The sequence below is a fragment of the Betta splendens genome, chromosome 21 (genome assembly GCF_900634795.4).
Source record: "Betta splendens chromosome 21, fBetSpl5.4, whole genome shotgun sequence".
NCBI classification, from domain to species: domain Eukaryota; kingdom Metazoa; phylum Chordata; class Actinopteri; order Anabantiformes; family Osphronemidae; genus Betta; species Betta splendens.
The window spans coordinates 128,597-153,549 of NC_040899.1; the positions used below are offsets into that span (position 1 = coordinate 128,597).

At 43.0% G+C, this 24,953-nt stretch overlaps 1 protein-coding gene across 3 annotated transcripts; it reads right to left on the minus strand.

Annotated features, from left to right (window-relative positions):
• Nucleotides 1–1,030: 1,030 nt before the first annotated feature.
• Nucleotides 1,031–22,205, minus strand: LOC114846906 (activin receptor type-2A-like). Of its 3 annotated transcripts, XM_055504974.1 has the most exons (13): nucleotides 21,407–22,205; nucleotides 20,059–20,231; nucleotides 16,296–18,286; nucleotides 15,679–15,784; nucleotides 10,495–10,613; nucleotides 10,159–10,313; nucleotides 9,700–9,843; nucleotides 3,370–3,513; nucleotides 3,036–3,181; nucleotides 2,841–2,955; nucleotides 2,514–2,652; nucleotides 2,278–2,408; nucleotides 1,031–2,194 (listed from the first exon to the last, which is right to left on the minus strand). In XM_055504974.1, exons 4-13 carry the CDS (start codon nucleotides 15,762–15,764, stop codon nucleotides 2,000–2,002), a joined length of 1,374 nt encoding a protein of 457 aa, XP_055360949.1. In that variant the 5' UTR covers nucleotides 15,765–15,784; nucleotides 16,296–18,286; nucleotides 20,059–20,231; nucleotides 21,407–22,205; the 3' UTR covers nucleotides 1,031–1,999. The 3 variants fall into 3 exon arrangements, with proteins under 3 accessions (XP_055360949.1, XP_055360948.1, XP_028991967.1); XM_055504973.1 differs by having other exon boundaries at nucleotides 15,679–18,286; XM_029136134.3 differs by lacking the exons at nucleotides 15,679–15,784; nucleotides 20,059–20,231 and having other exon boundaries at nucleotides 18,055–18,286.
• Between the last annotated feature and the right edge of the window lie 2,748 nt (nucleotides 22,206–24,953).

Genomic DNA, 24,953 nt, shown 5'->3' on the forward strand with positions numbered 1-24,953 from the left:
TGGGTCTGTTCATTACAGAGACATTCTTAGTACAGGTTTTTCACTTCACTATCTCATAGTGCAGCCCAGTGCAATTGGACTTTGCATAAATTTCAATATAATTCTATCATTCCACTGAATGTGAGTGGCATCTCCTGGGTGAACCTATATGATCAACCTACATCTTTCATTTGTACGAGAACAATGATGGTTGTTATGATTTGGTCTCGATATAGTGCAATGACTAACCAGCAGTTAACAGAAGAGCCCATCGGATGATAAGAAAACACATTTCATCATCAATTTCAATCCAAGTAAAACTTTAACTTTGTAGACTGAAATTAATATTTAACAGTGAACAGAAAAATAAGATGTAAATGCGACAAATTCAACAGAGAGAGAGAGATGCTGGGAAGTGAAATTCCTAAGTACACGTAGGTTTACCCAAACATGCTTCGACAAATTAGCTTGTGTAATCACTTACATGAGCAACTACAGTGACAGGAGGACATTAGAGAGTCATAATATATAGTTTGCCCCATCTGCATTGGTAATTTGCGGTCTTAAAAATATAGCGTGCTGTTTAGATTCAAAATTCAATGAGCCCTCTCTCTGTTATGTAGATGGGCAAGATTTCAACATACTGTTTTTCTTCTATACTAAATTGAGCACAGACTGTCAGCACCCTTGGGCTGATTCAATCAGGTCCTGCAGCCTTGTTGGATGAAGCTTGTTCAGCACCTTTCTCACTTGATCTGCTGTGCTTGTGTGTGAGGTGCAGGTGGATGAGCCCTGTGGGTGATGTGTAGGGGGTCTATTGTGAGCAGCAGGGGGTTTAGAGGCCCAACCTGGAATCTGTTATAGAAGTTATTAAGTTCATTGGCCCTGTCCACAGACCCCTCAGTCACTGGCTGCTGGACTTGTAGCCAGTGATGGTCCTCATGCCCCTCCACACTTCCCTGGTGTTGTTGTTCTGAAGTCTGTGTTTTGTATCAATATCTACATCATTCATGTTCTCTGCTGCAACAAAGGTGTCACTTCACAATTCCTTATAATGCTTCTGCTTTCATTCATCTTCCTTATAAAAAATTGATCAGCAGCTTTATCCTTCGGCTCATAACATGTTTCCTTTCTCATGCAATAAACAAAGTCAAATAATTTCCTTTGCTGATGAAGTGTGTCCACACAATCACATTCACAAATAGGAAAAAAAACAGTGAACCAAATAAAAATAAAGAATCCCAAACAAAACAAATAAATACATCTTCACGGCAGAATGAAGCAAATGTGTTTTTATATTCTGGGAAGTTGAGTTTAACTAAACAACTCACAACTGCTGAATGATCATTGATTTACTGGTTTGGTTCAAAAAGAAACTGTTCAATAACTAAATGGATTTAACAGACTCCACTGTCTTTTAGACCAGACAATAAACCCAGACTGAAACACATACAGAACACAATGAAAAATTATATTAACAATTTAATCAGCAGACTGATCAGCTCATTCACTTTAATGACAAATTAGGTGCTGCATCTGGTGCTGATGGTAATGAATGACAGCAGTTTAAATCTGCGTCTGCTTTTATGGTCACTTCCATTTGTCTTTATTTCTTAGTCTCAGCATTAACTGTTTGTCAGATGTTACACAACAAATGTCCTGTGGGTGTGTTTGATCTGATAATCACGCTCTCACCATGAAACACCTCTATGTATGTGTGTGTGTTTGTGTCTGTCTGTCCATCAAAAACCTATTGGCATTGCATCGTTCACATTAAATAATTTTTTTTACTAAAAATCACACTTTATTCTGATAACAATGTGAAAAATATTTACATCTTATTTTGTAATAAAAGCTGGAAGTGATGAGGAGAGGGAGATTCTCCACCTTGTTGTATAGTCCAGAGTAAAGAGTCACTCAGTCTAAGGCTCATTTGTAGCCGCAGGTCACCTGATTTCTTGATCTCGGGATCTCTGCACTCCCAGAGGAAATGCTTGATCTGTTCCAAAATCGATCTTTATCATAGACTTGACTCTTTAGGAGGATAGTCCATGTTTGTTACCATGGTAACAACTGTAACAATGTCGTCGGTTGCTGTGATGCTGGTCTGTCTCTGCATCTGTACAACACGCTCTGTCACGCAGCCAGCGGACAGCCGGGCCTCAGCCTCGTGGTCCCAGCACTCCTCTATTGTCTCACACAGCAGCGTTAGGCCCTGCAGAGACCAGGACAGAAACCTCAAAGCAAACACAGATAACCAGGTGTTTTTTATTACTAGAGCAAAGTAGTCTGACTCACTGCATGTTTCTGCCAGCACTCTCTAAGAATTGGTCTCAGCTTCTTGTGGACAACCACATCCTGCATGTCTTCCAAAGATGGGTGCTGACCAACCTCTTCTTCAAACGGAAGCAGGTACTCATCTACAGGACCTGAATAAAAAAAAAAGTTGAAGCCTCAGTCCATGAACCCTCAGAGATGTACGCTGGTTATTCAGGAACTCTTTGACTGAACGCATTTTTACATTTGGGACCCACCATCTGCAGCTTTGCAGCGGGACACAAGTTCCCACAGAACCAGACCCAGTGAGTACATGTCAATCCTTAAGAAGGCATCTCTCTGGAAGTTGATGGCGCCCTCCAGGACCTCTGGGGCCATGTACCTCCTGGTCCCCACCTGGCAAACACACAGGAGCACATTTAAATGTCTGGACCTGTTCAGAGCAGATGAGCAAGTCTATGGTTTAATGTTTAGTCCAGTACACTGATGTCTAACAGCTGAAGTTACTTTACAGGTTTAAGTGAATCAATTTGTAAATTAGAGCCATTCTTTCTCTCAAAGAGTCTTTTGCCAGGTGAATTCACCTGTCCATGTGTGTATCCTGGAGATTTTCCAGCCTCAAACCTGAAAGCGAGGCCAAAGTCAGCGATGCAGGCGCTCAGGTCAGACTTCAGTAGAACGTTCTTACTCTTAAAGTCCCTGAAAAATACACACAGTGATACTTCCAATCTGACAGTTTGCAACTTAGGATCTGTCTACACTCCTATGTGCTTGTGTACCTGTGTGCAATAGCGGGTTTGTGACCATCCTTGTGACCAGGTATGTCTTCGTGAAGGTAGGCAAGACCTCGAGACATTGATTGTGCAATTAAACAAAGGTCTGACCAAGACAGAACATTGGCTTTCAGGTAGTCTGTCAGAGAGCCCTGAAGAGGAAAGCAAAAAAGCAATGTAACTCATTGTTTTATTTATAAACAGACCAACTTCCTTTTGCTCTACCAACTATAAAGCTTTTAACATTTTTTTATTTATTTATTTAATCTAATGATTTCAGAATTTTACAATTAAAAATGACACTTTAATCTGGCGTGAGACCTTAAGGTGGTAGATTTACCTTATTATGGTAGGCCGTGATGAGCCACAGTTCTGCTTCCATGTTCGTTCCTCGCTTCTCAGCTCCTATGAACTGCAGCAGGTTTTCATGACTCATCCCGTTCAGGCTGTAGATCTCATACTCGTTCTGCCATGACTGCTTATCCTAAACATGTACATATAACCGCAGAGGTGAGAGGCCATGAAAGAGAACAAGCTCAACTTATTGAAGACAACGGAAACAACGTAGACCATGTAAATTGCTTTAAATAACAAATCTCTTTCTGAATGTTCCTTAAGACAAATAGGAGGAGTAGATGTCAGTGGACACAAGGAAACAAAATGGAACAACTTTAAATACCTGGGGATTCACAATGGTTCTGCTGGAGGTTTTCTCTGTTAGAGGCAGTTTTTCTGCTCCACTGGCCACTCTTTGGGCATTTCTTAGATATATTTTTTGAAAGGACTGGTGGCCTGTTCTGGTGAACCCCATCTCTCACCCAACTGACCAGCTATGACAGGGCACCCCCCACAACGCTTACAAGGACAACGTTTCCTTTGATCAGTGAGTGAGTGAATTAGTCAAGAACCTTGGCCTAAGATTTGGGGGAACTGAATCTCATCCCTGCCACTTCACACTCAGTTGCGAACCACCCCAGCGCACATTGGAGGTTCTGGTGCGATGAAGCCAACAGGACAACCTCATCCGAAAAAAGCAGAGACGCAATCCTGTGGTCCTCCAAACCAGATGCCCTCCGGCCCCTGCCTGCGTTTTCCATAAAAATAATGAACAGAAAGGGTGACAAAGGGCCGCCCGGCCGAAGTCCACCATGCACCTAAAACAGGTTTGATTTACTGCTGACAATGTGAACTAAGCTCCTGCTTCAGTTGTACAGAGACCGGACAGCCCTTAGCAAAGATCCTAATTATCCTAATTTAATATTTATTTATTATATAATTTAGATTCACAAAACTATTATCTTAAATATTTGTAACTATGTATGACAAATGTCTATAAGTAGACATTGGTAGGTGAAACACTTAGTTATGATTGATTAATACCTAATTGAATTAATAATTACCAATAATGCTTTTGGAATATACGAATAATCACAAATTAAACTATAACCGTTTTATTAAAAAAATAATATTAACTCCAGTATCAATATCTTGAATAACTCAGTAAATCACAACTTAATCATATGGTGTGTTTGTCTTAAAGGTATGTGTATGTGTGTTACCTAAGATGAAAGGGTGTGTCTGTGCGTGTTTGTGGGAAAATGGAAGAAAGGAGAGAGAGAGGAGATCATGCGCTTGGCGTGGTCACAGCAGAAACGAACGGAGTAAGTAGTAAGTGTAGTAAAGTAGGTAAAGATAGTAGGAAAGTAAAGTTAGTAGTAGTAGTAAAAGTAACAGTACATTACCACAATAAAGCAAGCTTAAGCTAGCTAAATCACAAATTACAGCACTCCAATTTGCATCTCTTAGCTATAAAAGTGGTATAGTCACGTAATCGCAGAAATGTGCAGTGATCAGATTGCGCGTTCAGCGTGATCCATACAGGAAACAAAAAGTAATTACTGATCCCCTACGAGTTATACTCTGCTCAGACTACAAAGAATGCCTCTGTCTCACTGCTTAATCCTAGTGATAAGGTCTGGCGTAGTGTGTGTGCGTCGCATGCGTGTCTGCACTGTTCCGGTCCGATCCAGGTGTGCGTTGCAGTGATCGCGTCGTGAGGGCGAGGATCAGCTGATCCTCGCCCTGAGGCAGCAGTGGTGGTGAGCGAGACAGGCCAGTTAAGCTGGTGGGAGTAGATGGGTGATCAGGCCCGTTCTCTGTGATGTCCACGTTGGTTCAGCAGCTGGCTGCGGTGGGAGCTCCAAGCCATGCAGAGAGGAGCAGAGAGGAGACTTAAGATGGACGTGGGTGAAGAAGCAGAGAGAAGGTGGTGCTGGTCTCTGGTCATGGCTTTTTATAACCCGCGTTTTCAGTCACGCCCGTCTCATTATGTGGTCCAATCAGGATGGTTGACGTTCATGTTCCTCTGTAGTTTGTCACTTGTATTAGCAGGGATTCCGGCCCCAGCCCAGCGCCTGGTTTTGGCGCTCAAATCTGAAATCTCAACTCACTACAACCAGGATGAAGGTTTTACATGCAGGCCACAGCGGTTGCTCCGATTGAGCATGTTGGACCTTAATAATGATGCTGCTAATAATTTATGCACTTGAGGTCCCCCAACAGACGAAATTAAAACTCAGAGCTTAAACTCTCTGACAAACACAAGGCAGGGGAAAGGGTGGTTAATATTAGTCCAAGTACTGGAGCCAGGACTAGAGCTCTATCAAACTTTTTTCATTCTTTTCCTTTCTTACCAAAGGGGTAAGAAAAAGCCTTTAGGTATAAAACATGTCCTGAGCAGCTCAGAGTATGGTGTGTGTAATAACAAGCACCCAGCTGTTCATATACAACCCTATTAATGATAGCAAATGAAAGATTTCTACTCCGCTACTACTGCATCCATAACAGCACAACAGCTTACCACACAACATCAAGTGATGCTGGTTATGAACCCCATGGGACCCCCATGTTACTGAAGCTGCTCTCCAGAGCAGACAGTGAGTCCTACAGTGGGTGAGAGTCCTGGTCCAGGATGGATGTGAGTTTAGCCAGGAGCCTTTTCTCACCCACCTCCTGCACCGTGTCCAGAGTGCAGCCCAGGACAGACCTGGACTTCTTGATGACCCTGTCCAGTCTCTTCCTGTCCCTCACTGTGATGCTGCTGCTTCAACAGAACACACCGTACAGGATGGCTGATGCCACCACAGAATCATAGAAGGTCTTCAGGAGTGGTATGGGGTGAGATCTCTATCTTTAATCAAGAGCGTAGTTTTCCATTCAAGAGCGCACTTTAGCGATTTAATGTTAAGATTTTGCCATGCTTGCTCTCAAAAATTCTTTCTTTTCTTTAAAAATGTCTCTGCTCATGCTCAGATTCACTCTGCTCGCGTTCAAATCTTTATTCGCGCTCTCAGATTTCCAGCACTTGCGGTGAAATCCTCCTCCTTGCTCTCGGGTTCTGCTGCTCGCTCACAATTCGTCTCACGTGTGCTCTCGTTTCTACGACCCGAGACAATCCTAGCAAAAATCACTAGCCAATAGGAGGCCAGGGCTGCTGACCGATGACATGACGCTTACTTTTCTCATGCGGAAGAGAAGCAATGAGAATGTAAACGGAACACGATGACGGTATTTTGGTTAAAATGCTAATTAAAAGCAGTAACGTCACTTATTATGGAAATTATGAACATCGTTGAGCTATTTTGTATTTAATTACATCGCTAACTGTGGTAATCGATTAAGCTAGCTTAACGCAATTGGATACAAAGCATTAACAGCCCAACATGATTTTTATTTTTTAATACGATGTATGTTTGTCCATCTAGCTCTTACTTTGGCTTGAGCACAATGGTGGAATAAAGAGACATCAGACCATCAGTAAAGCTGTGATATTTGATATGTTTAAACCTGTTTTGCAAAACTGTTTAACTTCATCGGAGCACAGGGCCTCACGCAGCCCCCGTTTACTACACTGGAGGAAACCGATTAATTGTTTCAATGAATGTGGAAGGTAAAGAGGAGATGTTTGGAGTTAACTAGGAAATACAACATATTTTCTGAGCTGAGCAAAGTCCACGGGCACTTCATTCTCCAGACAGATGTCAAACAAACGTTTCATTTGATTCCACAAACTAGCCGCAAAAAGAGGTGAGACGAAACGCAGAGAAATAAACAAATCAGTTGACGATGTGCACAGAGAATGTGCCGTTGTTGTCGTTGACTTCAGCTGGTGTCTGTCCTGTTCCACCGCACCCGATGATCTGCAGCAACTGCAGTCTGACTAGTTAAATCAGTTTAGCGCTCTAACCCTGGTGCTGATGCTGTTGGGCTTGACCTACACTTTACAGGGTGACAGGTTTATTTCAACAAAATAGATTATTATCCATCTCTCTGTCAGACGTCAACAAGTCTAAAGGCAGCCACCTGACCTCGGATGAATTTATTTATTTTCTCTGTACCAAGGCAAAATTAGATTATGCAAAAACAGGTCACCTTTTATAAAAAATATAATGAACGCATCATAGCATCATACGATGTATTAGTAGTCCACTTTCTGTTTTGTTTTTTGGGAAGGGGGTTTGTGGTCGGGTCTGTTCAACGTAAGAACACATTCTTTGTGTTCATTGTTTTATACCGAGAGTCTGAGAGTAATGTAATTTTAATTCTCTGTAGATCCAGATCAAAACATATTGTAGAAATTGACAATAAAGTTGACTTTGACTTTTTTAATACACGGACTCTGAAATACTTGTTCTAAAGTCACTTTGCTTCTCTTCCGCATGGGAAAAGTAAGCGATAATGTCATTGGTCAGCAGAATTGGCCTCCTATTGGCTAGTGATTTTTGATAGGATTGTCTCGGTTCGTAGAAGCGAGAGCACGCGTAAGCCAAATTGAGAGTGAGCAGCAAGAACCGAGAGCGAGGAGGAGGATTTGAGCATGAGCGCTGGAAATCTGAGATTGCGGATAAAGATTTGAATGCGAGCAGTCCAAAAGACTCAGTCTCCTCAGCAGGTAGTGTCTGCTCTGACCCTTCCTTTACAGTGCATCTGTGTGAGTCCAGTCCAGTTTATTGATCAAATGCACACCCAGGTATTTATAAGAGCCCACTTTCTCAATGTCCCTCCCCTGGATATGCATAAGTGGGATGACAGCAGACTGCCGTTGGCAAAAGTCCATCACTATCTCCCTCATTTTCCCTGCATTGATCAGGAGGTGGTTCCGCTGGCACTAGTCCACAAAGTCCTGAGTGAGTCCTCTGTACTCTGCATCGTTGTCATCAGTTATCAGAGAACTTCTGCAGAACACAGCTGTCCATGTTGTGTCTAAAGTCTAACGTATAGAGGGTGAAGAGGAAAGGGGCCAGTACAGTCCCCTGTGGGGCCGCAACACTGCAGGTCAGAGTGTCAGACACACATTCCCTGGCTCTCAAAAGGTGTTCGTGAAATAGTCAATAATCCACTCCGTCAGGTGGAGGTCTACCCCAGCCTCCTTCAGTTTGTGTTTAACACTAGGATGCCCAGCATTTTTCTTTCCTAGTAGTACTACCCAAAAGGTAGTCAAGAGACTGACACACTAAATGTCAGCCAACATCCTAAATGAGCCGTGAATGGCTTCTATTGTTCCATAAACAGGGCTGCTACCCCCACAGCAAGAGGGTGTTCACGCTGAGCCACACAGTACCAACATTTCTTACTGTACTGTACAATCTTACAGTTGTATCAGGATCAAACAGGCACAGTTGTCCGGTTTGGCCAGAGGCGATACAACGAGGAAGGTTTGAGGGGCAGATGGAAAATGTGGCCTCCCTCCCATCCCTGGGAGGATGCACTGTAGGCCTCTTTAGTGTTAGCTTTGAATAAGTTAAGTATTTTATTGTTTCTGGTGAGGCAGGTGACATACTGGGTGAATGTAGGTAGAGCAGCTGAAGGAGGTGCGTGGTTGAAGTCCCCACAAATCAGGAAGAGCACCTGTGGGTTCTGTGTCTGCAGCCTGCTGGTGACTGAGAGCAGGGTCTCAGAAATTATATAACGTGTGAACTCCCATGCCAGGTAGAATGGCCTCATGCCCATGACTAACAGCTCAATTTCTCTGTTACATTGCTTCATTTTGATGAATGTCCCCATCTCATTTTCACAAACACAGCCAGGCCCCCTCCCTTCCTCCTAACGCTGTCCTCCGTTCTGTTCGCATGCAGTAGATGAAAATTGTCCAGTGTGAATTGTCCCGAGTCCGGGATGAGTGAAATCAGCCAGGTCTTCCTAAAAACAGCAGGATGCTGCTCGTCCTGTACTCCAGTTGGTGCCGTGTAAGCGCTGCGAGCTCGTGATCTCATGTTTCCCATAATGACGGACGGTACAGTGGGTCAGAAGCATCTGGTTTTCTCCCATAGTAGTCTTCCAGTGTGGTGTCCACGGTGGGTCTTCACTAGAAGCTCTGTGGGGATATCTGTCTGCTCCACGCGATCGGCTACTCTGCAATGTAAACAACATGCGCCATGGCCCAGACGCACATTGTAGCTTGTGTTTGTACTGCGCATAACTAAGAAAAAAATTGTGTACGGTTATGTACACCAATATACTTAAGGAAAATGAGAAAATAAGCTTAAATAAGCAAAGAAAGTATTAAATAGAACGAACAGGACAGGAGCTGTTGTGACCAGCTGCCAGCTCGACCAGCGCCGGAAGTTCAAGTCATCATCAGCACAAGTATAGATGATATGCAGTCAGAAACCTGAATGGGGAAGATTTTCACAGCCACGTTTTCTCGGAGCAGCTGAGCCTTCCATACGCAGCCGAAGCGCCCCCTGGCCTTGATCTCCAGCAGCTGTAGAGACTTTTGGCCCAGTGGAGGGCTTGGGGGAAGAGGACCAGGGTCCTGAGAGGAAACAGAGGAGGATGTGAGGATGTATGCATGTGCTGCAGGGTGACTGAGTGGCTGCTAATGCTAACATGGCTAATGCATTTATATGCATTGGTTGTAGACACCAACATTCAGGACGCCATAGTGAACAATCAATCACATAAATAATGTGTCCACAATTATTAACAAACACAATATGAATCATGGCACGAAACAATGCTAGTGTTAGATCAAGCAAACACTGCTGAGCCTTAGCTACTTATTTATTCAATTAAGTGGACAGCTGAATAAATGAATGTAGGAATAAATAAGTAAATTGTCTGTTCTCACCTGTGTGGGCACCAGAACAGGAGGGTAGGCCAGTTTGTGGTGTCGGTACATCCAGAAGGAGAAGAGAATGATAACGGTGACAGCCATTATGGGAACCAGTGAGTACATCGAAGTGGTTAGCACTGGAGGCTTCCATATTACTGGTTTGTTTGTTGCTACAGAGACACATTAAAAAAACAATCAAATGACACTACAACTATAAACATCAAAATCATTAGTAAAAACTGGATAAAACTTTGGTCCCATTCATAGAAAACTGATGTCAAACCTGCGAGACAAAAAAACTCTTTAGAAAAACAAAGGACACAAGCACTGGCCTAAAGAGGCAGGTCTTACTTGGTATCTGCTGATGGCCACTGCTGTCAGGGACATAGAATAACTTGTCGTTACACAAACTTCCTTCACAGCAGCAGAAAAAAACTTCAGGACCATCCTTCTTCTCCACACATTCGCTTCTGTTGGAACACAATCCCGTAGAGGACTCAAGTTAATCTGACAAGCTTCACCAGACCAATTATCTGCCAGGCCTCATAACTCCTCATGCTTCTTAGAGCTGCTCTACCGGTGGTTCTACAGGTTCTACATGCAGAATAGGAGGCAGGGCCTTTATCTACCAAGCTTTGTGGGACCTCCTTAGTTAATGCTCCATGCACACGCCCCGTCTAAAAATGTGTTTTAAGCTCTCGCCCAGAACGCTCTGTCTTAGGGGTGTGTGGCAAGCAAAATTGATCACCACAACTCTCGCAGCAAGCACATAGCCATGATCCACTGCGGGGGTCAAAAGTCACTGTCACTGCATCCACTCTAACAGTGAAAATGGCTAGCTCGTCCAGTAGTGGAATTTAACCATATGTTTGATCCAGAATCTGACTTTGAAGTCAAATAGGAGGCTGTTGAAGTGGTTACACTTCAACTCACATTTAATTCCATTTTTTTGTATAAAATGAAAACTTTATTAGCAGCTGCTAACGCTAATAGTAACGGTTGCCAACAGCCTATGCAGCCTAAATTAATACAACAGAATATTCTGACACGACTATAGCTTATTTGGGAGCATAGCTTGATAAACTAATATAAACTCATGTTTACATGTTTTTCCTCTTACTCGTGCTGCTGCTGTGTCAAAATAATTTCTCTATAATGGGAGAAGCAGCAGCTTATATTTTGTCGTATTGGTCTTAATTAGGTGCCAATGTGACAACAGTGGATGCCTAGGCATGGTGTGACAGCAACTGTTCTTGTCAAGATATCGATATAATTTAGATAAACCTTACCACAAGACACCTAAACCAGATGCCAAACCTACTGTCATGTATGATTAATGATCCAGGACTGGAGCCAGTATGTTTGCATGTGTATTCATTACAGGATGCATTTAATATACAACATATCAGACAAACTATCGACCATTACACATGCATGGAATAAACCAGTATCTCAGAATTTCCATTTTTTTTTACCATTTTTGAACATTTTACTATTTACAGATTAATCACAGCATAACCTACCTGTAACTATAGTTTACAAAAATACATATTGACCTAACATATTTTTAATTGCTTTTAGTAAAGTGTATGCTATATCAAGTGCTAATATATAACAAATAAAAATTTAGTTTTCTTTCGCATTTTACATTCTTCATAAATTCAACAGTAACATGTCTGTGTGTATCTCAAGTCGTTGCAGATATCTAGCCTGGAAAGGTTTTGTCAGCTGGTGCTGGGAATTTCTATGGCGAGGAGTGCAAGTTTCATCCATCATGCATGGTCTTGTGGATCAGGGCAGTGTTTCTGGAGGGAAAAGACACCAACGTTGGACTTAGATGACCTGTGAAATAACTAAATTACTGTGTTTTTTGTTGCAATACCTGAATACAAGTTGAAATATTATAAAACATTTTTTTGAGAAAAAGACAAGAGTTCAGTAAACAGCAATAGTCAAAGCCAACTTTATTGTCAACCAATGCACCAGCACTATAATGCTGGATAAATCACCTTCACAGTTCAATGTCCAGGTGGAGTAGCCTGATGGATTAATGAAAGGAAGAAGGGTAAACAGACCATGGAAAATAATGGGTAATTCAATTCAATTCAAATTTATTTATATAGCGCAAAATCACAACAAAGTTATTTCAAGGCACTTTACAAAGTAAGGTTTAAAACCTCACACAACTAAACCCAACAAATCCCACATACAGCAAGCATTTAATTTGACAGCAACAGTGGAGAGGAAAAACTCCCTCTCTAACGTGGCAGAAACCTCCAGCAGAACCAGACTGGATGTGGGTGGCCATCTGCCTCGACCGGTTGGGGTGAGAGGATAGAGAGAGAGAAAAGCACAGCAACAAGCAACAACAGAGCACAGGCAGGATGGTTGGACCAGGGACTGGATACTGGCAGGATGGTTGGATCTGCAGCTGGCCATCACAGACACCAAACTTTGAGTCCTATGATACCTGTAGGTGAGGACAGACAGACAGACAGACAGACAGACAGACAGACAGACAGACAGAGAAGCACAACTACTGGAGAGAAAGAGACAAGGTTAGTTAAACATGGGACAAAGATGGGAGGTTATTGGACAGCGGAGGTAGAAGGAAACAGAGGAGCTCAGTGTATAAATTATTTCACCCAGCAGTCTATGTCTATTGCAACTTAACTAAGAGATGGATCCTGTGACTAACAATCATTGCCAGTGACCTGAACCATCTCTAACTATAATCTTTATCAAAAAGAAAGGTTTTAAGCCTAATCTTAAAGGTGGAGAGTGTGTCAGCTTCTCGAACCTGAAGAGGGAGCTGGTTCCAGAGGAGAGGAGCTTGGTAGCTAAAAGCTCTGCCCCCCGTTCTACATTTAAACACTCTAGGAACCACAAGTAGCCCAGCGCTCTGAGAACTAAGTGTTCTGCTGGGAGCATAAGGAACTATGAGGTCTTTAAGATAAGAAGGAGCTTTATCATTGAGTACTTTGTAGGTGAGTAGGAGAATTTTAAATTCTATCCTACATTTTACAGGCAGCCAGTGCAGAGAAGCTAATGTAGGAGAAATGTGATCTCTCTTTAAGTCCTGTCAGAACTCTGGCTGCAGCATTTTGAATAAGCTGTAGGCTTTTTAAGGAGCTGTTGTTAGGACATCCTATGAGTAAGGAGTTACAGTAGTCCAGCCTAGAGGTAACAAATGCATGGATCAGTTTCTCTGCAATGGCTCTGAGAGAGGATGCTTCTGATTATAGCTATATTTCTAAGATGAAAGTAGGCGGTTCTGGAGATTTGTTTAATGTATGATGTAAAAGAGAGATCCTGGTCAAAGATGACACCAAGGTTCCTCACAGTAGAATCTGAAGCTAATGTTATGCCATCCAGGGTGGCTATCTGACTCAATAGTGTCTCTCAGATGTTTAGGCCCAACAATAAGAATCTCGGTTTTATCTGAGTTTAGTTGAAGGAAGTTTTGGGACATCCAGGATTTGATGTCTTTTAAACAACCCTGAATTTTGACTAGTTGATCTGTTTCATTTGGTTCCAAGGACATATATAGCTGAGTATCATCTGCGTAAAAATGAAAATTAATAGAATGCTTTCTAATAATCTCACCTAGAGGAGACATGTATAGGCTAAACAGAATTGGACCAAGCACAGAACCCTGAGGTACTCCATAGCTAATCCTTGTGCATGTGGAGAATTCCTCATTAACATGATCAAACTGGAATCTGTTCAACGAATAGGATTTAAACTATCCCAATGCTGTTCCATTAATCCCGATTCTATGTTCTAGTGTCTGTAATAGAATGTTATGATCAATTGTATCAAATGCAGCACTAAGATCTAACAGGACAAGGACAGAAACTAGACTATTGTCCGAAGCTAATAGAAGATCATTAGTGACTCTAACCAGAGCTGTTTCTGTGCTATGATGTTTTCTAAATCCTGACTGAAAATCGTCGTACAGGTTATTCCCACTCAGGTGATCAGATAATTGTTTAGCAACGTTTTTTTCAGAATCTTGGAAATAAAAGGGTAAATTTGAAATGGGCCTATAGTTGGCTAGGTGTCCAGAGTTGTTTTTTTCAATAGAGGTTTGACCACAGCCACCTTAAAAGCCTGTGGTACATAGCCTAGTTTTAAAGATTGGTTGATTTGATTTAATATGGACGAGCTGATTAAAAGGTAGCACTTCTTTGAGTAATCTGGTTGGGATTGGATCTAAAAGACAAGTGGACGACTTGGAAGAGTTGATTATTGAGGTTAACCCTATATGAGTTATGGGAAAGAAGCTGTCTAGGTAAGACAGAGGATTTAATAAATTTAGGAGGATTCATAGTTATGTTGAAAGCATGGTTTCTGGAGCGGAACAGGTACAGTCATGGGCAGTTTGCTGGGGAGATGTGAGGATCTTTGTTGTGCTCACCACATTTTGGAAGACATTTTGTTTAGAAGCATTGCGGCAGCTGTACAGCTGGAGGATGCAGCTATCAGACTCTACAATCAAAACTGTTAACTACATTTGCTCTGTTTATGGATGTGTGTTTGTATGGTTTCTCTGTTTTCTGTCCTCTTGCTGTTGTAAGGTGCAATTTCCCCAATGCGTGACTAATAAGGGCATTCTGTTCTCTCTAGACACCACTCTAGAAGATATAGATAATAGAATTGCAGATTAACAAAATGTTCAGTATCTCCTAGGTAGGCCACAACCTTCATAAATGTAAACAATATCTAGAGGAAGTTGGATCAATTGTAATCGTGTTTAGAGCAAACAAGCTTTCAACTTAGCTTTTATAGTGACTGTTTGTTAGATCTTGGCATGGCATTAATGGCTGCCTTTCTGTCAGGCTGCTCAAATTCTGCTCAGAGGGCCGGTGGAACAGGGATGTTCACAAGGTCCTCTATATAACAACCTGGGTTCAGCAGCACATTGTGCATTGTAGGGCGGCACGGTGGTGCGGTGGGTAGCATCGTTGCCTCACTGCGTTCGATTCCCGCAGGCGGCCCTGGTTCTGTGTGGAGTTTCTCCCTGTGTTTGCGTAGGTTCTCTCTGGGTTCTCCGGCTTCCTCCCACAGTCCAAAGACGTGCATTAGGTTGATTGGCTTCTCTCCATTGCCCATAGGTGTGAGTGTGTGTGTGAATGGTTGTATGTCTCTGTGTTGCCCTGCGATGGACTGGCAACCGTCCAGGGTGTACCCTGCCTCTCGCCCATAGCCAGCTGAGATAGGCTCCAGCACCCCTGCGACCCCACATATGGGACTCATCGGTTTGGAAAATAGATGGATGGATGGATGGATGGATGGGTTCGTTCAGCAGGACTTTATTGAAGATGATCTCCATCAAGTTTTTGTACATAACCTGCACTATAACTCATTAAAATTCCACAGAATTGCAAAATATATTAAAAAAAATATTACAATACATTGACCAACTGCATACACAGTAAATATATACACAATAATAAAGATTATGAATACTTCTACTACAACTAATGTCGAATAAAACTGCCTATTGGCCAACATATTGTCGAATGTACATACCTTTGCTTTGAGGTGAGCAACAGCTCTTCTGCAAGGTAGCTGTGTGCCCACAGCCCGTAATGGTGTCTCAGTTTGAGAAGCAACATGGTAGCTGAGATGCACAAGCCTGTATAAAAAAAAATGTCACATTTACAGCTAGCTGACTAAATAAGCAACACTTACGAAAAGACAGCAACATCATACTTGTTAAAATTTGATAGAACTTTCCATAACCCAAATTCACAGGTCTAAGACATTCACGTGACAGGCTCTGTAGTAATTAGAAACACATCTTATAACTCTTACTGTTGTAGCCAATTCAAGCTGTACTGAACATCATGTGGTGAGCTAGCGCTAGCTGCTAATGCTAGCAGCTAACATGGCACTAGCAGCTAAAATGTGAGCTGAGGTGAATGACCTCGGTGCCATATCTCACAATTCGAACCAGACAAATTCTGCGGAGGCTTGGATTAATCCAAATTGTACTGCAGCACCTTGCCACACTGTCTCACTGTCACTGTAGCTGTTAGCATCAACTGTTCTAGCCATTAGCATTCCTCACAAAGGAGGGTAGTTAGATTATAAACAAAGAAACTTCTGAAGTACATACATAAAATAAGTATCAAGCATGTACTTACAGTTGGGGAAGCAGCAAGTGAATCACTTCTTGCAGAAACAGCCCTTCTTCAAAAACGAGGGTATATTCAATGCTGGGTTTGAAGTTGAAGCAATTGAAGGTGAAATGGTGTCCACATGTGAACTTGCAAGCATTTAGACAGAGGTGTAGACACCGGTCCATTTACAATAAAAGTAATCCATAAAGTCCTCCTGTCTTGCTTCAATGGCAAAATGAAAAGGCTTCGATGCTGGTTGAAACAACCAACAACGGAGCACTTTCTGAACCCTACTGGCACCATGTCAGTTCGTATCACAGTGAGTGACTAAAACGCAATGTTGCTTGAAGGTTTTGGTGTCCGGGTTTGTCTGGGCAGGAACGAAAGTGGTTCTGTGAGTGGTCTTAAACAGTCGACGTAGACTATTATGTAAATTTGAAACAGGCCGAACTTAGCCCTGATTGGATAAAGTAGCGAAATGAAATGAATGAAATAAGTAGGAAGTGTACTTCTAACTGTGTTAGCATGAACCAGGGAGTCATATAAATGTACCCGAATGCCCAAAATATGGATTTTGCACGTGCAAAGGACCTTTAATGTGCTTAAAGACTTAGATGCTGGATGTCCTTGCTACATTGGAGTTTAAGGAAGACGAGAATTATTGTACTGTCAGAAGCAGATGGAGTGAAAAGGTGCTTGCTTGTTTGTTGATGCTGCACAACTGGGGTTGTGGTAAACTTTGCTCATATTCAGAGTCAAGCAGTCAATAGGTCATGTAAATAGCTCTTGTATCTGAGACAGTGGAGCTGCGGGTAAATGGGTTCAACAACATGTTGAAACAGGAAACATTCTGCTGTAATACAACACAGCAGTAGGTGGTGGAGGAGCCTCAGACAGGTGTTCAGAGTAAGGACCTGCAAGGTCAGAAAGTATGACGACTTCAGACTGAATAACATATTGGGGCTTCTGTCTTTAACCTAAACTGCAGTGACATGACTCCACAAGCCAAGTAGGAAACAAAGGCAGGTTTAAAATCAGATGCTGACTGAATTTTGTTCAACAATGACTATTAATAATACAAACTAATGCTGCCTTAATTTCAACAGGCTGAAACACAGTGAACTGAAAGGATAATTGATCCGCCTCAGCCTGCAACACTAAGTGTTTCCATATTGTCTGACCATGTCATGGGATGTTCTTATTAAGAAGTGGAGAACTAGAGAAGGAACCAGCTCAGAGTTTAATGCATGCTGGAATGGAGAAGACCAGCTATACCATAGTGTCTTCTGCTCCGTGTAAACACTTCCTTCTATATGATAACCCACGCCCGGAATTCCATAGCCCTGTTATTTAGATGCATATTCTAGCTGGCCAATGCCCAGGTAGCAGTCACTGCAGACTCACCAACATTACACGCCATGGATTGACCTGAATAAACATCAAAGTCCTCTTAGCAGCACACATCTTTGACACACATGTTTATGGCTCCCCTTTCTTCACTTTTCTCAAATCTGCCTTTACGCTTCCTCTGGAGGTTTCTAAACAGACAGGCACACCTGTAAACTCCACATTTTTATTTGCAGGATCATGCTCTGCTGACTACTACTGACTTATAGAACCTCAGCTGAATTTAAGGTCTATCAATACTCGCAGTACATTGCAAACAGAAGATGAGTGAATGTGATCAACATGCGTTTTATGTCTGTGTTTATATCTGCCCCAGTACTGTTGTCCAGTCAAGCAGTGAATGTACTATGATTGACACCAGAACTATCACCATTACCTGTCGTAGCAGTTAACATCATCGAGCCAGCAACCCTGTTTCACCACTTGAACTACTCCTGACATGTTCTTCCAGGTGGCAAAGCAGTGCAACCTCTTGTCTTTCTCTCCGGTGCAAGTTACCACTCCGCTAGGGTTCACCTGACCCTCTGCCACTAAAGGTAATGAGGAGGATGAAGGGCTGTAGTTGTAGTGAACACACTTCTGAGTGTCTGAACGGCCAAGGATGGCACCTAGGGAGCAGACAGACAGGTGGGAAACAAAATCCTTTGTTAGCGACATTCATGACTTAAGATTCAAAAGAACATTCTTAATCCTAGAGGGAAATTGCTTTGCACACTTATGATTGCTTTCATATAGTATAGAAAGGAAGATTGAAACTAGCAAAAAGTAGCATTAGGCTTCTTGTAGAGAGCGTCTGTGTTGTTTGACCAGTCCATTTTATTGTTAAGGTCTTTGATAGTGTCCACAGTCTCGATCTCTGAGCTCTGGATGTTCACTGGTGTGTGTGGTGGAGGGGACCTCCTGAAGTCAAGCACTAACTCCTTTGTTTTGCCGGTGTTAAGGATCAGGTGGTTGTTCTAACACCAGCTCAGAAAGTCAGTGATGATCCCCCTGTACTCCTGCTCGTTTCTTCCCAGTACACAGCCAACAATGGCGGTGTCGTCTTAGAACTTCTGTAGGTGACAGTGGTGGGAGTTGTACTTAAAGTCTGATGTGTACAGTGTAAACAGAAAAGGGGAGAGCACCGTCCCTTGAGTTGCCCCCCTGCTGCAGACTACCACATCACACACACAAACTGTGGCCTGTCTGTGAGCTAGTTTTTTGGAGTTTTTTTTTGTTTGTGAGCTAGTTTATGGACTAAGCAGCCAGATGTTGGTCCACGCCTGCCACCTCCAGCTTCCTCCTCAGCAGTGATGCCTGGTCGATAAGCCAACTGCAGCGGGTCCAGTGCTGAGCTAACCTGGGTGCAAAGGTGACTGAGGATGATCCTCTCCATGGCCTTCATCAGATGAGAGGCACGTGTCAAGCTCCGGTCCTAGAGGGCCGGTGTCCCTGCTGGTTTTCCAACTCTCTGCTGATTACCTTGATCAGGTGTGTCAGTTGGCTTTTCCAGCACGTCATTCACTGAACACACCTGGTCAAGGTAATCAGTAGGAGCTGGCAGGGAGAGGTGGAAAACCAGCAGGGCAGCGGCCCTCAATGGCATCAGTTTGACACCCCGGGGTTAAGGTGATGGGCTTGAAGTGGTTTGGCTCCTTAGGACGGGGTACTTTAGAAACCGGAACCAGGCAGGAAGTCCTCCAGGGTACTGGTACTCTCTCCGGGCTAAGGCTCAGGTTGAATATGTAGAGGACCACCTCTTAGAGCTGGTCTGCACACTCCCTGAGGACCCTGGAGCTGATGTTATCAGGGCCTGTTGCCTTCCTGGCCTTGGTCCTCCTCAGCTCCCTCCTTACATGGTTTAGAGTGAGGCAGAGGGGGGTGGGCGGTGGCTGATCTGAATCTGTGGGTTGTGGGCTTTTTGTTGAGGTCGGAGGAAGGGCAGTGTGGACTGTGTGGTGTTAAAGTGTGAACAGCTGCAGCTGGAAGAGGAGTGATGAAAATCGTGGGGTGCGGGTGCACTGTCTGCAGCCTGGAAAGCGGCGTGGGCCAAGAGAGGGATGTCAGCGGTCACTACCAGCATCTGGGAGAACCCAGGTGGGAGGTAGTACGGCTGAACTATGACTGCCACCAGTTCAATGTCCCCGCTACAGTATTGTTCTTTAACCCTGATGTGGTGTGGGTTACGAAATTTGTCGTTTACAAACACCACCAGTCCGCCTCCTTCCTGCGCTCCGGTCCGCCCGCACCAGCGTAAATCCGTTAACTGAGACCAGAGTCCGGTGTGTCCTGGTTGAGCCACGCCTCGATAAAACACAGCAGGCTGTTCCTAGTGCATGCGCTGCAGCTCGTGTACTGTTAGCTGTTTACCATAATAACAGTTGGTACATATGGCTTGTACCTCAGTTTCCTCTCCCGGCGCTTCACTCCAGCTCTGAAGCATCGTCGTTTTCTCCGTATCTCTGCTGGAATCTCTGGCCTTTTAGTGTGGAGAAACTCGCCATGGTTTACAGCTAACAGCCAATCCCGAGTGTAAACAATGGAGCCGCTTCCTAAAGGGTCCGCCGAGGCCAGCTCAAAAAGTTGAAGAAAAAAAAAAAAAAAAGATAATAAAACAAAGCGCAAAAGTAATGAAGTTTGTGCCCTTAGTTGAATCACTCCATAAGGATTTATAGAAAATACAAAAAACACAAACATGGTGTAAAAAAAAAAAAACATTAAAAAACACAAAAGAAAGAACACAAAGGAACAGAGCTGCTGAAACTTGCTGCCACACACGTGGTGCCAATAAGAGTAAATCAGACACAGGAAAGGTTATCAGAATTGCAGTATGTTGGTCAGACAGGTGGGTTGCAAAGCTGTTCTCAGTGGGCTGCCAGACTTATTTATATAAAAACGTGTGCTGTCTAAACTTCTCAGCTGTAGGTGTCAATTATAGCTTGTAATGGTAACAGATTCAGTGAGCATTCTCATCTATAGAATTTGAGTTAACATTAGACATGGAAACACCAACTGAGTCTTTTCTAAATTATTGCATTTAGAAAAATGTTTGCTGAAAATTTTTGATTGTTATGTCAGAGGAAAACAGTGTCACGGATGTAACAGCGGTAACAAAAACTGTGTATCCCTCATGTGAAGAAGCTTCATTATTGGTTGTGAAAATACTAATTGGAAATGGTGTCAAAGTGGTTTGTCACTGTTGCCCCAAAGCCAGAAGGAGCACAGTAGTCTCTGTGGAGCTTACATGTTCTCCCGTGTCTGTGTTTTTTGGTAGACAGGAGCTGCCGCAGATCTTCACAAGGAAACAAAACTCTACGCTTGCTTTGTTTATTTATATTTTGTATATTTTGAATATTGAAGTCCTAGTATTCAAACACTGAATTTTGTTTTTTTAAAAATGAAAAGAGTTTATAAAAAAACCTAAGTGATTTATAAATAAATCTCAAATTAATGATCAATTAAAATGTGCTCAATATTGTAAAAATATGAAAAACTACAACTATAATAATAAATAATTAGATAAAGATAGGAAACCATTCCTAATGCAGATAACGAAATGCTGATTAGCAAACAAACCGAAAAACCCTCGAATCTAATAAATAATAACAACAACAAATTAAAAAAACTAGAACTCTATTGTACCTAACTGCATTGTACTATGTAAACACAAAGAACCGGGTACATTTTTCCCCACTGATAAACACTAGTCATAGGTCATTGTTTAAATAACTTGTGGACCGTAAACTCACCTGAGGAGCAGGAGATGAGAAAAACGCTGAAGGCCAGTTTAGTCGCTGGTCCCATAGTGGATCCTGTGATTCGCCGATAATGCCGTGGAGATCCTGGATTAATATTGTCCTTTTAAACTACGCTGGCTTTGCAGAACCGCCACAATGCCCCGGTCTAAACACCCGACAGTCCGAATATTAGGCCCGGTCAGAGCAAAAGCATTGACCCACAGACTAAAAAAGACCACTTTCAGGTTTCTTCGTTAATATTAACCGACAACGCTTCCGGTTGAGATTAAAAGACTGTCCCTGGTATGTATGACCTGACCTGGGAAAAATCAGAGCGGCTCTCAGCGGCCTCCGTCATGAACCTGCACTGATTTAGCAAACATCCCAATCAGGATTAATTGCAGCCGTAGCATCAGTTAACTGCCGGTCAAGTCTCTCCAAACACTCTTTATGTACAACACCTTCCACTCATCTCTTAGTCAAACCACTTTACTAAATGTGACGTTTAATCGAAATAGAAATGAAACAACGTCTGCTAGCGTGAGCCAGTATCAGAGTGCAAATCGGGATAACAACCCTGTAGGGAACCTCGCCACGGGGACCGAACACAGAGTTAGCTCGGCTAGTCGTTATCGTAGCTTCGAACTAGCTGGTTTTAAATCCCCTGAAATTGAGGAGGAAAGCCACAGAGACACACAAATAAGTTCTTCCTGAGGACGTATACCGAAAAAGCACCGTTTCTCCCGATTCGTCCACCTTCCCTTTCACCTCCGGAGCAAACACAAGCAAGATGGCCACGAGCTCAGATTGTTGTTTTTTTTTACCAACATGACTGGCAGCCGCAACCAATAAAAGACGAGGCGGCGATGTTAGACGTTTCCTTCCGCCAATCCTAAACGGCGTCCTGACGCAGGACTGCTGGAATGTCAGACATAAACTCACCCACTGACTCTTTAAAACCGAAAACTTTAATTAACCGCTGGAGTAACGGGAAAACGCGAACTGAGTTGGGAAAAGACACGCTGAGGGTGCATTTGTATCAGGACAGGATTAGTACCTACAGAGCTTCATAGTACTAATGTCCTTGATAGACACTCTGAGTGAAATATTACCATTAGCACATTAGTCTTATAGTTGTAACTTATGTTCATCAGGGACTGTTTCTTTGTGTAATGGAATTGAACATACTCTAGTAGCAGCATGACCTCGATTCAGTCACTGACATCTGTCCCAGTGACAGATAAATTCTGGACGTTAAATATAATCCAGTTCTCCAATCCGCATTAATCTGCATTAACGGTGCTGCTCACATGAGCATTACATCTCTTCAGCTCCAGCAGTTACTCAGCTATGCTCTAATACAGCACCCCATGAACTTGACAGGTAAACATATTATTTGCCTGTCAGGATCTAAATTCTTTATCTGCAAGTGAGCTGGTAGTTGCAGCACTGATACTGTTGAGCACAGTAACTTCAGCGTGGTCTGTGTGGGAAGAATAAGAGGACATCCTCGTGAACGCTTTGGCCAAGAATTTAGGCGTTCATTTATGTAAAAGAAGATTTAGTCTTTGTTTATCTGAGGCAGTAGCAAGTCTTGCACTATACAGGTGCATTTGGAGAGAACGCAAAAGACGCGTCAACATACCATAATGTCTGGAATAAATGCAAAGAATTGCTTTTCTATCTCTCTATCCTCTCACCCCAACCGGTCGAGGCAGATGGCCGCCCACATCCAGTCTGGTTCTGCTGGAGGTTTCTTCCTCGTTAGAGAGGGAGTTTTTCCTCTCCACTGTTGCTGTCAAATTAAATGCTTGCTGTATGTGGGATTTGTTGGGTTTAGTTGTGTAAGGTTTTAAAGCTTACTTTGTAAAGTGCCTTGAAATAACTTTGTTGTGATTTGGCGCTATAAAAATAAAATTGAATTGAATTGAATTGAAAAGAACATTTACTGTAACCACATTACCTTGAGCAAGAGTGCACCGATATACAGTATCTCAACAGATACACATGGAACTTGTATGTGATTCACATTTCTCAGATCATTAACTCTGAATCAAACTCTCCATAGAGATGTCGAGATTACCTTTTGCCACGGGCTGAGGTGAGGCTCTGCTGTAGCTGGACAATAAGCAAGGTGAGACCAGGTAGCTATAGGCAGGTTGGGGTTTAGAAATAAAATTCCTATAATAATAATAATAAGGGATGCAAAATAAAGAGCGAGGAGAGTATGATGTTGAAATCAGTATTATTTATGCCAAGCCGATGTCCTAGTAGACAGACATTTATCGTCTGTGATCTTAGTAATTTGGGAAATGATTGACTAATTCACAGCATGAGCTTATGGAATTGTTTCTATTAGTGCTGTACCAACTGAACTCAAATTTAACAAGTGAACCATAACTCTAGGAGCTCCTAAAAACCAGGGTACTTGCGTAGATTTCCTACTAAATTTGGTTCAAGTTCAAGTTCAAGTTCAAGTCCAGAAAACTGTTTAAGTACAGATGTATCAACATTCCCTAACTATGGGATCTACGCATGTTACCTTTGTACAAATTAATGTAGAATTGGGCGCAGGTGAATGAGTAGCAGACTCCGCCCGTGACACGCCTCCACGTAAATATATTAATTAATTTAAATACGGCATTTGCGCAGTACGCCGTGCAGGACCGTGTGTGCAGGTATTAATGCTGCAGATTCCGTACAGGAGCGGAAATAAAATCTAAAAGTGGTCTGACATAAAGGTGGACGTGAAGCGAAGTTTTCCACCAAAGCGTCACTAAAACAGGTAGAAGTGAAGGAGAAGACACTGTGTACAGTTCACTTATTTGAACACAGATGAAATAAACATTTTTCCTGTTTACTCTTGTTTCATCCTGTGACTGTGCTTTTATAGTGATGTGTCCAGTCACATCAGGTAAACCAGTTCTTGATGCAAACTGCGCTTTAATGTTGCCCTGATCAACTAATATATGAACGATAGCGTCCCACAGAGCTGGCTCGGTTCGGCTCAGGGTCCACTACCCGACTGGTTTGCAGCTGCCTCTGGATCCCCTCATGGCTGGGACCCTAGTGTGGTCAACAGCGGGATGTTCGCTGCATCTCGATCCAGGAACGGGCACCTCTACCATATTCTAATAGATCCTCTTTTAGATCCTCTAACAGATCACCTAACAGAGCTGAAGAATATTTGTTTGCACAGTTTTGCTCATATTTTTTTATCAATCCATCCATCCATCCATCCATCCATCCATCCATCCATCCATCCATCCATCCATCCATCCATCCATCCATCCATCCATCCATCTTCAACCGCTTTATCTGGGGCCGGGTCGCGGGGGCAGCAGTCTGAGCAGAGAGTTCCAGACTTCCTTCTCCTTGGACAGTTCCTCCAGCTCTTCCGGTGGGACCCCAAGGTGTTCCCAGGCCAGCCGGGAGACATAGTCTCTCCAGCGTGTCCTGTTTCTTCTTTGGGGCCTCCTACCGGCAGGACATGCCTGGAACACCTCCCCAGGGAGGCGTCCGAACCAGATGCCCGAGCCACCTCAACTGGCTCCTCTTG